The 16484-nt window shown below is 41.9% G+C and overlaps 1 protein-coding gene across 8 annotated transcripts in view; it reads right to left on the bottom strand.

The window, feature by feature from the left end:
• Positions 1-16484, bottom strand: part of RAPGEF4 (Rap guanine nucleotide exchange factor 4) — a 209822-nt gene that overhangs the window by 67278 nt on the left and 126060 nt on the right. For 7 of the 8 annotated variants that reach the window (XM_039494904.1, XM_039494905.1, XM_039494910.1 and 4 more), the window contains 4 exons: positions 9082-9135; positions 6568-6674; positions 2056-2177; positions 374-557 (listed from right to left, as the gene is read on the bottom strand). In XM_039494904.1, coding sequence (XP_039350838.1) covers positions 374-557; positions 2056-2177; positions 6568-6674; positions 9082-9135 — 467 coding nt within the window. The remainder of the gene's footprint in view (positions 1-373; positions 558-2055; positions 2178-6567; positions 6675-9081; positions 9136-16484) is intronic. The other variant, XM_039494907.1, reaches the window with a different exon arrangement.

Here is a 16484-nt window from a genome sequence, read left to right on the forward strand (position 1 = left end):
CAGAGGCGAACACAGTGACTATTTACAGACATTGCTGCTCATCTTGAATTCGCAGCCCAGCTTATAAACAGTGATAAAGGGCTGAAACTGGATGGATTTTATAAGACACTTTTACATTTTGTACAGTTTCAGTGGACTGATGCTGAAATGGAGTAATCAGTCAAAAGGAAGCCTATCAATATGCCATAGGTCCCTCATAGTTTCTCTTGTTATATGGAGAAACAGGCAGCAGAATATAAAGATTTTTTCAGAGGCCAGAGGCATGAGCCACAAAAAATGGCTATAGATTTGGGCTAAAATTTTGACCCCACTGTGTTGCAAAGTTCAGGGTTGTTGAGACCAATCTAAAATATTAACCTATTAATCTGCTTACGGTTTTCTGAGAATCATCCTCATATGTGCATCTGGACCAATCTGAGACAGCAGAAGCATAGTATCCTGCAGCTCCTCATCACATTCCTTCTTCTCTTCCTCAGTTGGCATTGGGGCATCTTCATGCTCATCATCCAAAAATCGATAAAACAAGTATTTGTCTTGGAAATGGTGTTCTTGATCCACTGAAAGCAACATCATTGACATCAGGTATCAATATCAGGTATCTCCCCATTAAAAAGGAACCTTCACAGATATGGTATATTATGTGGTGTGTGGCAGAGACATAATAGTTTAACAAGCAAGAGAAAATGGCAGAGAAATACCAAGAGAGAGTGAATTGCACTTCTTGCTGATACACATTAATAGTTTGTACAAAACTGCAGGTCTAGGAACTTTTTCTTAATTTTGCACTACAAATGCTTTCTAAAAGGTTTCTATACTTGTAGCTTTCTCTCACACATTTTTTTCCCCAAAGCAATTCATTCAAGTGAAACTGTCCACACTGGACCAATAATTGTATAAACAACAACTCTATTTAAACAAAGCTGTTCCAACAAGACCCTCTAGTATGATTTCCTTACCCAGTCAGTATCATCACACTATATTGAGAAGTATCTATACTCCTTCTAAGCTACTCTAACAACCACAAGGGCCCCCGGAGGCTACTGTGTATATTGGCAGGGCCAAATTCACTGGCACAGACTCTAGTGGAAGGCTTTTGAGAGCAGAATGTCTGTCACGATAAGATTACAACAGCGCAAAACACCCACCCACAATCTCCCATCCAAGCAAGCAGACAGTTCCACTCCAAATGTGGGAAATGCTGACTTAACGGGGGCATGGCCAGGGTGGCCAGGTGGTGCGCTGATTCAAGGCATCCATGCAGCAAACACTGCAGGTTCTGTGTAGCCCTTGTCATAGGTTAGAGCTGTAATTCCGCTCAGGGAAGGACAGTGGAGAAAACACTCTGCCTTCCTACAGGGATGAATCCTCTCTGGGGTGCAAGGGACAAAGGAAGTAGATGGAGGTGCAGTTTGGAAGTTCAGTGATTCACACACACAAAACCTTGGACACTGAACCTGATCTGAAAGTGTTTGTGATGTTAAAGAAGGGGACAGGAGGGGTATATGTAAAGGCAGGGGGAAAACCAGAGATAAACCCAAACCAAAATTTAGATCTGAACATTAAGATGTTTGAAATCCAGATCTGAATTTTTTAAGTGGTTCTTATAACAGGCCAACCCAAACCCATGGATCCAAACACTTGGAAACATCTGGATCCAGGTCCAAATGTTGTAGCTCAGGCCCACCTCTATTCATAATCCATTACTTTTATGTCACTGTGCCAGCACATCTCATGGGGGTTTTTCAATATATGCAAAGATGACTATATAACCACACTAGCCGTGAACCCTGACCACACACTAATAAACATAATTAGAATTCCTGCCACCATTAGATTGCAATTTCATTTACTTTTGAACAGTCTCCTGAGTTACAAAGAAATATTGGTGGAATGCTGCAGTCAATACTGCTGCATTTACCCGGATGAATTAAGATGCAGTCTGCTGTGTTTCTAATGGGATCACAATCCCTTCTTTTTTCATGAAGGAGACCCATAAAGACTTTATTGGGAGGTATTTCCAACATGTTAGCTGGCATCTGACGAAGTTTATCTTACCATGGTTAAGAACACCTTCCTCCAGCAATACTTGCCACATGCCGACAGCCTGTGTTCGCGAATGAACACAAGGACTTTGTTGCATCATCCAGTCTACCAGTTCTGTTCCTACACAACATTGCCTGAGAGTCAAAAAAATCATATTAAAACAGGTCAGTAAAAGGAGATTGTTTAAAGCATCTGTCACGAGTAGCAGTATCAGCAACCTGCATCAGCGGGACTAGTCAGACCCCATTATAGAAAAAACAATGCTGAAGCAATCACTATCATCTATTTATACCTGTTTGAAAGACCTGTCAAAAATGCTTAGTTTTGAGAGAATTATTTAAGCAAAACAATCCAAACCTTCTGGGAAATGGAATTCTAAGAACATAAGAGCTACTCCGTGCCATACTAGATCACCTAGTGCAGTATCTTATGCCTCATACTTCAAAGGAAGCTTTAAGTATACCACACAAAGCACCTACGTTTGCAATACTATACTGGGATGACACTAGTTGATCAACTTTTACCTTGAAGCATGACGACTGCTGTATTGGTAAAGGACTTTTTTATTTCTGTAAGTAATAAATAATACCACCACCTAACTCTTATACAGCGCTTTTCATCCGTAGATCTCCAAGCACTTTACAAAGGTGGTCAGTATTACGATCCCCATTTTACAAGTGGGGAAATTGAAGAGCCATGCACATTTGAGGTACTATCTAATTAACAACAGCAATAACAATTTTTAACCTAGCTAATGTAACTTTAGATACTATTTATTATTCACATAAATGTTCAATTCTTTTTACACTTACTACATTTCTTTTAGCAGTAAATTTCACAGATTTATCTTACACTGTAGCCATATCTTTCTATAATTTTCCCAAGAAACATACTAACTCAGAATTTCAAGGCCTACCCAGAACAGAGTTCCAAACTCCATGTGCACAATCACTAAGGGCTGGTCTACACTAGGAGGGGGATCGATCTAAGATACGCAACTTCAGCTACGTGAATAGCGTAGCTGAAGTCGAAGTATCTTAGATCGAGTTACCTACCGTCCTCATGGCGCGAGATCGACGTCCGCGGTTCCCCCTGTCGACTCCGCTACCGCTGTTCGCGTTGGTGGAGTTCCAGAGTCGACAGGAGCGCGTTTGGGGATCGATATATAGATGAGATGCGATATATCAATCCCCGAGAAATTGATTGCTACCTGCCGATACAGCCAGTAGTGAAGACGTACCCTAAGAAAGCTTTCCACAAATTATCAGGCATTAAAAAAAGGTGTGTGGGGGGGATAATTTACTCCAGTAGATATCAAATGTAACAAGTTCAATATGAGGCAGTTGGCTGATAAAGTACATTTGTTGCCTTTGTCCTTTGGAAGGGGCCAGTCTTATATTTTGCAGGGCACTGAGTGAAGACAGATACATTAGGCTTCAAGCACGTAGCTAACCAATGGAGCCCACACAGGAGGAGCTGAAGAGAGATTATTATAATGGTGCTCCACAATCTGCATTAGTTCCCTGATCACTATTGGATTTTCTGGTATTGAGCTACAAGCCTATTGGGGGATTTTGCTTACACTCTTCTCTAGGCCCCGCCCCCATGCTAGCTGTAATTATCTAACAGATCATGACTGACACATCCCACGTATAAGCTCTTATGCTGGAGGAAAACCCTTCTCAACAGCAGTCCCAAGGCTCTGGAATAACCTCTCAAAGGAAATCAGAAATACCCTGGCTCTGACCATCTTCAGATGTAAAGGCCTACTCTTTGTCATAACAATAGATAAAGCATCAGAGCAGAAGAAACCCCAGCAGCATGACCAAAGCTAGAAAAGCCCATATAAAACAGCAACTGTCTGGTCCATCTGGACAAATATCACTATTCTACAATACATGTACAGCTTCTAAATCTGAAGGTGATAGGGGATACTGAAATGCTCGTATTTAGATTAGAGAGTGACTTGTTTTTGAAGAAAGCGACAAAGAGTCCTGTGGCACCTTATAGACTAACAGACGTATTGGAGCATAAGCTTTTGTGGGTAAATACCCACTTCATCAGATGCATGTAGTGAAAATTTCCAGAGGCAGGTATAAATATGCAGGCAAGAATCAGTCTAGAGATAATGAGGTTAGTTCAATCAGGGAAGATGAGGCCTTCTTCTAGTAGCTGAGGTTTGAACACCAAGGGAGGAGAAACTGCTTTTGTAGTTGGCTAGCCATTCACAGTCTTTGTTTAATCCTGAGCTGATAGTGTCAAATTGGCAAATGAACTGAAGCTCAGCAGTTTCTCTTTGAAGTCTGGTCCTGAAGTTTTTCTGCTGCAGGATGGCTACCTTTAAATCTGCTATTCTGTGTCCAGGGAGACTGAAGTGTTCTCTTACAGGTTTTTGTATATTGCCATTCCTAATATCTGACTTGTGTCCATTTATTCTTTTACATAGGGACTGTCCAGTTTGGCCAATTGTGTGGGGGGTGTGGTGTGCCCCCCGCCCCCCCCCCTGCCCCTCTCCACCCCAGCCAGCCAGCCAGCCAGCCAGCAAAGCAGAAGACAGGTTTAATACAGTCACACCACAGGTCAGGCAGGCACAGATAACCAGACCCCCCCCGGATCTCCTTTTTTTGGGGGCCCCCCCCCCCCCCCCCCCAGCCAGCCCTCTCCCCTCCCTCTCTCTCTCAGCCCCCTCCCCATCTGCCCCCCCTCCCCCCCTCCTCTCCCTCCCTCTCCTCTTCCCTGCCAGGAGGTCACCCCACACCTCCCCCTTCTCCCACAGCACCTATTTTGCTGGAGGGGGAGGGGGGGGCAGGGCCAGCTAGCGACAGAGCAGGCATGGCATTTGCATGCATGGCCTTTTGCTGCTAGATACTTAGGATCTGTACCCAGCCCCCAGTGCGAACAGTCCCACTTCGTCACACCAATGTACATAGCAGAGGGGCATTGCTGGCACATGATGGCGTATATTACATTGGTGGACGTGTGGGTGAATGAACTGGTGATGTTGTGGCTGATCTGGTTAGGTCCTGTGATGGTGTCACTGGTGTAGATATGTGAGCAGAGTTGGCATTGAGGTTTGTTGCATGGATTGGTTCCTGAGTTAGAATTACTATGGTGCGGTGTGTGGTTGCTGGTGAGAATATGCTTAAGGTTGGCGGGTTGTCTGTGGGCGAGGACTGGCCTGCCTCCCAAGGCCTGTGAAAGCGAGGGATCGTTGTCCAGGATGGGTTGTACATCACTGACGATGCGTTGGAGAGGTTTTAACTGAGGACTGTAGATGATGGCCAATGGAGTTCTGTTGGTTTCTTTCTTGGACTTGTCTTGCAGCAGGAGGCTTCTGGGTACACATCTGGCTCTGTTGATTTGTTTCCTTATTTCCTCGTGTGGGTATCATAGTTTTGAGAATGCTTGGTGAAGATCTTGTAGATACCCAAGAAAGAAACCAACAGAACTCCACTGGCCACCTACCCAGTTTGATACAGTTCTATAGCACTGGTAGTCTTTATTCAAGAGGCTGAAGAACAGAATAGCAAGTGTTTTTTTGCTTACGGTAAATTGGCAGAGTCATATGGAGGAGCTTCCATAGCACCGACCTGCATGCACTGTGCCTCCTGCCAGAGTATCTCTCCTATAAGTATTCTGAAACAAGGAACTATAACCTCAGAAACTCTTATTGCTACAGTCATTCTGATAAACACAAGTGTTCCAAATTTCTCACTGGTTTATAATACATCAAATTAACGTCAGTCAATTTTAGACTGAAATCTAATGGAAAACTATCTCTCTGAAAAAGTAGATCAGTGATACACTGATTAACTATCAAAAGTGGAAGTACTTAGAGATTGTAAACCACTTTCTGTATACTCAGAATCACGTATGAATCATTTGGATTAAATATTAAACAGTAAAGCTACTCAAATGTTTCTTAATCCAGCAAGACAATATGATAAAGAATCATTTATAGTTGTGGACTTTCAATGCCTATCTTGCCAGTGTCACAAAAGTCCCCTTTCAGCAAGACAGTGCTGCCACCAAAAGGAAGATCAGAAAGACTGACTGTAAAGTGAAAAGTTTAATTTCAAATAGACCTGAGAATTTATATGATGTGAAAACTGCATTTCACTATGTGAACTTTCAGAACTCCACATTGAGCAAAATGGGTGCAGCACGTTTGGGATCAATACAGTAGCACAGTCTTTTAATGAGATTTTCAGTCATTATTTAGTAATACACCAAAAGACCTGGATCTATATTTTCACCCTGATGTGTAAAATATTCCAGCTAACTGTAATATTAACTTTTATGGGGGGGTTATATGTATGTTTCGTTCACAATCAATTTCCAGTCAAATTACCTAGAAAGGATTTAACAAGAACATTAAACACTTCATAACACCCTGAAACAAATATCATCCCAGAATAATTTCAGACCGTTTGAGACCTGAAGGCATAGTAAGGCATAAATCACAAGTCAGAGGATGGTAGATGTAAAAGTTCCAAACCCTTTACGCGATCAGTTCACACACACCTGTAAGTCTTCAGATGATATTTACGATCTCTTATCATATGAGGTGCTCGGGAAAGAATTGCATTGCGTAAAATCTTTCCAGCTCTGAGGATCTTTTCTGATGGCACCTTGGTGAAGATGAAGAATAAAAGGGAACAAAATGAACAGATGTTAAACATTTTTAATATTTGACTATATAGCTTGCTGAAAGAAAAAATACCATCCAAACCCCCATAAAATAAAAGCCTCTGCACAAATGGTTAACTGTGAAGAACACTAAAATTGTGAGGACTCTAAGTTTAAGGCCTGGTCTATACTGCACGTTTAAACCGAATTTAGCAGCGTTAAACCAATTTAACCCTGCACCCATCCACACAACAAGGCCCTTTATATCGATATAAAGGGCTCTTTAAACCGATTTCTGTACTCCTCCCCGACGAGAGGAGTAGCGCTGAAATCGGTATTGCCATGTCAGATTAGGGTTAGTGTGGCCGCAAATCGACGGTATTGGCCTCCGGGCGGTATCCCACAGTGCACCATTGTGACCGCTCTGGAAAGCAATCTGAACTCAGATGCACTGGCCAGGTTGACAGGAAAAGCCCCGCGAACTTTTGAATTTCATTTCCTGTTTGCCCAGCATGGAGCTCTGATCAGCATGGGTGATGATGCAGTCCCAAATCCAAAAAGAGCTCCAGCATGGACCGTACGGGAGATACTGGATCTGATCGCTGTATGGGGAGACAAATCTGTTCTATCAGAGCTCCGTTACAGAAGATGAAATGACAAAGCATTTGAAAAAATCTCCAGGCTATGATACAGAGTCCACAGCACAGTGCTGTGTGATAAGCATAACGGAAAGCCAAAGAATCAAATGGATGCTCATGGAGGGAGAGAGCGGGTACTGAGGACTCCAGCTATCCCACAGTCCCCGCAGTCTCCGAAAAGCATTTGCATTCTTGGCTGAGCTCCCAATGCCTGAAGGGTCAAAAACATTTTTCTGTGTGTTTCAGGGTATATGTCGTCAATTTCTTTTCATATGAAAGAAAAGAGAATAAAAACGTTTCTTGCCTTTTTTCAATGTCACCCTATGTCTACTGCATGCTGCTGGTAGACGGAGTGCTGCAGCGCTGAACACCAGCATCCCCTTCCTGGTGGCAGACGGTACAATACGACTGCTATCCATCGTCATCATCATCAGCCCATGAGTGCTCCTGGCTGGCCTCGGTGAGGTCGGCCAGGGGCGCCTGGGTAAAAATGGGAATGACTCCCGGTCATTCCCGGCAGATGGTACAGAACAGCTGGTAACTGTCTTCATCATAGCAACTGGAGGCTGAGATCCATCAGCTTCCCCGCTTTCATGTCTAAAGACAAGATTCTGTACTGCCTGGACTATCATAGCAGTGGAAGGCTGGGCTCCTCTCCCCCCCGCACCCTTTAATGTCCTGCCTGGACTATCATAGCAGCTGGAGGCTTCCTCCCCCTCATTTTATCTCACTAAAAGTCAGTGTTTCTTATTCCTGCATTCTTTATTACTTCATCACACAAATGGGGGGACACTGCCACGGTAGCCCAAGAGGGTTGGGGGAGGAGGGAAGCAACGGGTGGGGTTCTTGCAGGGACCCTAGAATGGCATGCAGCTCATCATTTCTGCAGGATCTCTGGGGCTCTGACATGGAGCGGCTGTGCTCTCTGGTTCTCTAGTACACTTGCCCCATGTTCTAGGCAGGACTGACTCTATTTTTAGACAAAACATAAAGAAGGGAATGACCCGGGGAGTCATTCCCATTTTTGTCCATGCGCCCCCAGCTGACCTCAGCGAGGCCAGCCAGGAGCACCCATGACAGCAGCAGACGCTACAGAACGACTGATAACCGTCATCTCATCGCCAATTTACAATGGCAGACGGTGCAATAGGGATGGTAACCATCTCTGCTATCTTGCAAAGGCAAATGAATGCTGCTGTGTAGCACTGCAGTACCGCGTCTGTTAGCAGCATCCAGTACACATACGGTGACAATGACAAAAGGCAAAACGGGCTCCATGGTTGCCATGCTATGGCGTCTGCCAGGGCAATCCAGGGAAAAAGGGCGCGAAACGATTGTCTGCCGTTGCTTTCACGGAGGAAGGATTGAGTGACGGCATTTACCCAGAATCACCCGCGACACTGTTTTTGCATTGGGATCTCAAACCAGAATTCCAATGGGCGGGGGAGACTGCGGGAACTATGGGATAGCTACGGGATAGCTACCCACAGTGCAACGCTCCGGAAATCGACGCTAGCCTCGGTACATGGATGCACACCGCCGAATTAATATGCTTAGTGTGGCCGCGTGCACTCGACTTTATACAATCTGTTTTACAAAACCGGTTTATGTAAAATCAGAATAATCCCGTAGTGTAGACATACCCTAAAATACTCAAAGGCCCAAATGGTATTAGCAGAATATCATCCCCCCATATTGGAAAAACTGCTACCATCAGTTATTTCAATTTGCACAGCAGCCTAGCTCCCCGGCACATCTATGTCCCCATTACCTGTGTAATAGCTTTAGCAGGACGAAGTGGGATGTGAGGTTCAATGAGAGGTGTCTGAAAAATAAAATTTAAATGAAACAAATAATAATAAAAAGTAAGAAGCAAAAAAAATGAGCTTAAAAATGATTAATTGATTAAAACTAAAAGGATGAACAAAGTGAGGAACAACGCTTAGGGCCAAGCTCTGCCCCGGATGTGTATGGAAGATTCCTAGTGAAGTATGGAAACCACATACAGGCATCCCAAAGAAGAACTTTAATGTTTAGCACTTTAAAACAAATTACATGAAATGTGAAGATGTATAAACAGTTATTTACTCTTTAGGGCTTTTAAAATGTAACAAAGGGCTTAATGATCATCATAACAGTTCAAAAGCCAAGCCACAAGGTAGTTAGGCACCAACTCTCACTATTGTGATGGTTCTCGGCTTAGGTGCTGGGTCCCCTAAGAGGGTGCGAGATTGCTTCAGGGGAAACAGAGGCTCCAGCTATAAGTGACTGTCTCTGCCACTCAGCCCACAGCAGTGGTTGTAAAGAAATAAACAAAGGGGGCTTCTGAGTTCCAAGGGCTGTCTCTTCCCTCAGCTCCTTTCTCTGATTATCCCACATGAGACAGGATGAGAAATGGGAATGGAGAAGAAGATTATTCCCACTGAGGAGGGGCTCTGCAATTCAGGGAGCAGTGTGGCCAGATCTTATTTTAGCTTCTCTGCTTTACAGGAGCACAAAGATATGTCTCAGGTATCAATGGATTCCTCTGGTAAAAAGTGGGGTAGAAGCACAAGAGATGAGAAGGTGTCAAAGTAATAAGGGAAGAGGAAAGAGGACAGAAAATCCTGGAACAGAACGAAGGAAGTGGAGAAGGTCCTGGGAGAAAGAGAGAGAGAAGAAGAGGAGTGAAATGGGAGAAAAGCATGAAGAGAATGAGAAAAAAAAGAGAAATAAAAATAAAAATAAAAAATGGGAAGCAAACCTCAGAAAAACACTAACACAAAATTGGGAAAGCTGCTAGGACTGAAAATGATGGAAGAAGGATGAGGAAAAAAAAATAAGTGAGACCCAGCAACCACCTCTAAGTGGCAGGAAAATCCTTTGTTTTGTAAGGCCAGGTAGTTACCGGTAAATGACTCAATCATCTGAAGTTATATCAGGGATGAATCTAGGGGGAGTCCAGTATAAGATTAAGGGCTGGATTGTACCACAAGGACATGGCTCACAGAAGGGACAGCATGCTGCTGACTCAGAGAGACACAATTGCCTCCCTGCTCCCTACTTGCTCCACAGAAGCAAGTAATTTGCTGCTGGCCTATAGTATCACCAAATTACTAATCTCTTTTCTCTCGTACCAGCTCAGCTTCTTTGGCCAGCAGACTAAGGTAGAGAGAGAAAAAGACCTACCTACCCTAAGGGCAGGGAGCAGGAAGGGTCTCCTACAATAAGTCAGAGGAGTGGTAGGAAGCACTAGGAGGCTCAGGACAGTGGAAGAGAAAGGTCCAGGGAAGTGTAGCAAGGGATCAAAGTTGCTGGACCTTCTCCACTGACCACAGAGTGGCTGGCCTTGGACCCAGAATAGAGGAGGGTCTAGATTCCCTACAACGTTATTAAGGAAGGTGGTGAGAAACCCCCTTAGATGAGGGGCAGAAGGGCTATTGAGCCTGGAGTAAGGCAGCAGACCCAGTGCAAGGTTGATGGATTTCTGTTTTGTTGTGTTGGATGTCTGTTTGTTAACTCCAGATGGGGCAGACTTTTCCAAAGGGCTAACTCACCTCCGTGATCCAATAGTGCTGAGAGCTGAAGGATGACCAAGGGAGACAGCAAGTGAACCAGAGTAGGGAAATGAAGGCAAGCACATGATCAGAAGTTAAAGGAGGGAAGGTGATCTAATCACACAGGCCCACTAATTAAATACTATTTAAGTCACTTCCATAGAGGTGGAAAACATTGCAAGTTCAACTTCTTTAATTATGGTTATATCTTACAACAAGCCTTTGCAAAGGTAAATTAATAAAATGAAATAGGGTTTGTATATTTTTCTCCCATTAATAAGACAAAAATATTTGCCAAAAGAGTTAGGTCAGGTTATACACACTTTCTTCTTTAAAAAAATAAATCTATCCAATATAAGTTCTGGGCATTTTCCCCCTTATTTTCTACACAATCGATTTTTGGAGTAGGATCAAAAGCATGTTTGATATGGCCTAATTATTTGTTTTGGAGAGAGAAACCAGTAAATACAAATGCACATACATACATACATACATAAAACAGTTTTTGTTTTAAACTAACCAGATTCTTTTTTTCAGATTTTTCAGGTCAGCCATTGAACTGAAGAATCAATTATTAACTTAGCTCAATTTATGAATGAATAAGGATTTGGAAACTCAGCAATACAAAAGCAGAATCAAATAAAGGAATGATGGAGGGGTCATAACTTACACCCTCAGATTTCAAGGTCGGGAACATTAACCCGAGTTAGGAAGAAATAAAATAAAATCCACTGAATCATATCCCCCCCATGGGCTAGTCCAGTCCATTTTTGAAAAAAAACCAAACAACAACTTGCTGTATTTATTGGAGTTAAGCATAGCATTTGAGATTACAAGCAAGAAAAGAACAAAACCATCAAAGAGCAGCCTCGGGTATTTCTGCTGATGTCCACAGGTGAGTATGCAACATCTCATGATTAACAAATGATAGATCTAATAATATCATCACTGATACCTGATCTTTGTCACTACTCCAAAAAATCTTGGACCCTGGCAAATTCCAAAACTTAATAATAGAAAACTACCCAAGAGTCTAAAGAATAGAAGAATTAGTGAGGAGCTACAACTAGTCTTTGAATATAGCTATAGACACTATTTCACCCAAGCACCTTCTCCTGGACCACTGCCGACACAGACCACCATGGTTCTCAGATTGAAAAAGCAGTAAGGAAGAAAACTTCAGCACTGGTAGCAGAAAACAGAGTCTGGTACAAGCTCAGACAAAAACTGTTTCTACAAACTTATGGCACTGCCACCATACAGCAAAATTACACCTCACACAAACCTTCTGGACCAAAAATCACTTCACATTGTAACTCAAACACTGCAATGCATGACACCCAGAAGCAATAACTAACTATAAACTAAATAAAAAATGAAATTGACTAATTAAAATTGTAAGGACTAGGAATCTGCCATTAACTTGCTGTGTGACCGTAGGCAAATCACATGTCTCTGTGCCTCAGTTCCTCCTGCTGTAGAAGAGGGATAATGATACTTATCTACCTTTGCAAAGTGCTTGAGAACTACGCTTTAAAAAGCTGCTAGAGGATACTTAGCATTACTTTAAAATGTATTTTTATTGTTGAATCTTAGCAAAATGCAAAAAATACACAGCATAAATGGTGCAAATTTAATTAGTTTAAACATTGTTTGCATCTTAATTTAAGTTTATTAATAGCACAGGTAGGAACACTTTCTCTTTAAATACTTGAAGTGCAATCAGTGCAGCAAACTTATATTAGAATGTTAAATTAGACATGTATTACTTAGCATTTTGCAGTGTCTCTTTGACAAACCATAACATGATTCAGCCATTACCAAAAAAAAAAAAGATACTTTACTGCAAATGTCAAAGGGAAAAAAGAATATTGAAGCAGAATATGACCAGTTTACCAAAAACTTGAGAGCATAGCTAATGATGTCTTATTTTCCTGTCATTTTTCTACTTCCCTGCTACAATGAAACAGCTGCGGTAACTACACTGAATGCATTGAATAAAACATGCCAAAATGCTAACTCCACTGAGAATGCATCGGATAGTCTGATAGAGGCATACAGTTGTCATGGACAATCTCATCTAGGAGATGTGATTCATTTGTCTGCCACTGCATTTGTTTTTAACTTAAGGAAGAATAAGTAAACTTTTTTCCACCATATCTCACTAACACTGCTGTGTTTTCTTGATCTCTGCAGCACTATTAATGGCAAACTGGTTACCTATCATTTACATCTCCAAAAGCAATTATGGTACTGCAGATGAAAAATCAAAGTCATAAATAAAGCAGAGATTTTTTTTTTAAAGAATCATTTCCCAAACATATTTTGGTTTATAACAAATATTCAAAATCTTGGCCTTGGCAAACTAAAATAAAATTATTGCTTAACTATCTAGTGGAGGACTCTTCTTGGGTTCTCTGGACGCCCACCACCTATATACTCCACACTCTGTAAGAGGCATGTGTGGGGGGAAGTGGGCATTGATGAGGCACCCCATACCCTGGCAATCCCTAGATACCAGAACTGCTCCTTGAGCCTTAGGGAGGTGGATATAAGTTTGAGCAGGCTCATGCCAAGGATTGGTCTGATGCCTTGCTGCACCAAGGATTAAGCAGAGGAGGAGTCAAGGGGTGAAATTCTGGACCTACTGAAATCAGTGGCAAAATTTCCATTGATTTTACTGGGGTCAGGATAGCACCTAAGGTAATGTAAGGCCACCTTTGCTTCCTGGGCTCTCCCACTACACTGGCCAGCAAAACTTCTCCATCTGTAAAATGGGGATAATGATAATCAACTACCTTTGTTTTTGAGATCTAGGAATAAAAAACACTATCAATTAATCATCAGCGTCAATGATTTCAGTGAGGCCCGGTTTCCCTCTAAGCTCACAGTGCGTTTTGCCAAAGAAAATTTCATCAAAGTGAGACAGATCCCCCGAGCTTTAAAAGCTTCCTACAAATCCCTGAGCAGCAGGCACCAATGGTAACACTGCCTGCCCTCTGCGGGGTAAATCTCTCCTTTAGCAGACAGGGCAGTGCTGGTGCAGGGAGCATAATTTACAACTCCTTGTGCCATTTTTGGTGAATCCAGGCTCCCACACCCTCCAGGTTTACAACAGTGCATTTTGCCCAGCTTCAATTTGCCATGCTGTGTGAAATGAAGATAGACAGAAGAAACATTCTGGTGGTATAATGCACCTGCCTCAGAGTCTAGCTGTCCTATGTACTCCTCATTCCTCTCCTCTGTCAAAGGTAAACTTCACCTTCCTACAAATACCTTCTTTAAAAATAAAACAATCTTTTAACAAATGAAGCTGAAAAAGAATCTGATTGGCTCAGGATCTCATATTACACCTTTTTATGTACAGTAGATCTGATAATTCTTTACAATGATGTATTGTTTTCCACAGATGTCGTTAAAGTTCCCTAATGCATGAAAATTGTTCTTAGTCGGGAATATTAACAGAGGAAATAAACCCTATATCAATGGCTAGAAAGGACCCCATTTTTGAAAGGAAAAACACACATATTTAGATGCAATTCCTTCTTTCAGCCAAGCATGACTTTTCAGAACAGTATGTTTTTCCCTATTACAATGGCCTAAAACCAAATATTATGGTTGTGGTAAACATCCACAAAATTAACTCATTATCTTCCTCCAGATCCCTTCTTAAAGCCCTCCTTTTCCAGGACACCTACAAAAAATGTGGCAATGGTTAGGCTGTTGGAATGCTGAGACCACAACCTACTACACTGACCAATACGGACTCATTTCCTTATCTGTCTGTATCTCTTGGTTGTCTCCTGCCTTATATTTAGATTGTCAGCTCTTTGAGGCAGGGACTGTCTTGTGGTTCTGTGCTTGTACAGCATGTAGCACAGGAGGGCCCTAGTGCACGACTAGGGCTCCTACGTGCTACTGTAATACAAATAAACAATAAGAAGAATGTTCTGATTGTCAGAGCCCAGGTAGACAGTGTAGGCCTCTCTTTGAATGATCAGGTTTGACAGAGAGATAGGAGAGTTGGCCCTAAAAAGACAGCTAACATGGATCTTCTGTACAACTTCTCTTTGGTGTCATAATTTCTGTCTGCAATGGCTACATGTGGATTAATGGATGATATTTAACTAGGGTGACCAGACGTCCCAATATATCATGACCATCCCAATATTAAGGGCTTTGTCTTATATATGCAACTCTCTCCCCTCTGCCTCCCCCCTCCCCCCCTCCCCCCAAAAAAGTGTCCCAATTTTTCACAGTTGCTATCTGGTTGCCCCAACTCTAACAATACATATTAGTAGGAAAACATCAGCTATAAAGGCTAGGGAGAAATTTTGCTTGTTATATAAAACATGATCACAATCTTATGGTCAAGAAGTTTGTGATATTGTAAATAAAAGATAGTAGCTAAAACATACTGGATTGGATTAAGTATCTTATACTCAAAGCAAATACACCTCTACTCCGATATAATGCTGTCCTTGGGAGCCAAAAAATCTTACCGCATTATATCGAACTTGCTTTGATCTGCCGGAATGCGCAGCTCCGCCCCCGCCCCGGAGCGCTGCTTTATCGCGTTATATCCGAATTCGTATTATATCGGGTCACGTTATATTGGGGTAGAGATGTACTATGAAGACAAGTGTGATTAGCATGAAACTGAATTTATAACGATGTGTATAAATTAGTAAATGCTGTGATGTCCTAGTACTTAATAAGTTTGGCAATCAGTGTATTGACTTCATGCCAGTAAAGATATTTGAAATTAACTTATTAGATATGGGTGTGTATTAAAATGCATGGTTTGCCTGGCTGTTCACAGGAATACCCATAACACTAGAATAGCCAGTAGTTAGGCTTGAACACTAAGTTTATCTGCTTCTGCAGGTGGTATTTATGGGAGAGAGGCACACAACAGCTGGAAATACAAGACAGCAAACAGTGAAAGTCCTGAATGTATTTCACATGGTTTTGAACACAAGTATCTATTGTTCAGAATTTCAGTTCAAGTTACCTCTTAACTAGTGAGTGACTGGCACAACTCTGAATAGACAGTAATCTATTTCCATTTTTAAATTGAACTCTTTTTTGGTAAATGAGGAAAATTTGGCTCCAAAAATATGCCCAACATAGCAATTTCTAATCCAACAGCATTACAGACATAAATAACAATACAAAATCTGACACTTTTTCACTCTCTATTACCCCATTACATTCCACTACAACCTTAGCAAGTTTGTGAAGAATGTGGCTTTGTCTTACCTCTCCCAGTACCTACCAAACACTTTATAAATTCTGTCAGTCTGGCTTTCAAGAATTTCACAGAATCACACCTGTCCTTGTGGGACAGTTAATGACCTACAATCCTTGTCTCTTCTTATCCTACTTAATGTCATTGTTAATTTTAATATCATTGCAGACTGTGCTGTTCCATGCAACTGGAATTCTGTTCTTTCTCCCTCTGAGACATTTTCTCCCTCATTAAATCTAACCTTAAACCCTTCCTTAATTTATGATTGGTTTTTTTAGTGAAGAATTTGTGGTATTGTATATAAAGGATGCTAGATAAAGCACACTGGATTGGATTAAGTATTTTATCCTCAAAGCAAATACTGTGAAGACAAACCATTAATGTCTG

The sequence above is a fragment of the Mauremys reevesii genome, linkage group 11 (genome assembly GCF_016161935.1).
Source record: "Mauremys reevesii isolate NIE-2019 linkage group 11, ASM1616193v1, whole genome shotgun sequence".
Lineage (NCBI taxonomy): Eukaryota > Metazoa > Chordata > Testudines > Geoemydidae > Mauremys > Mauremys reevesii.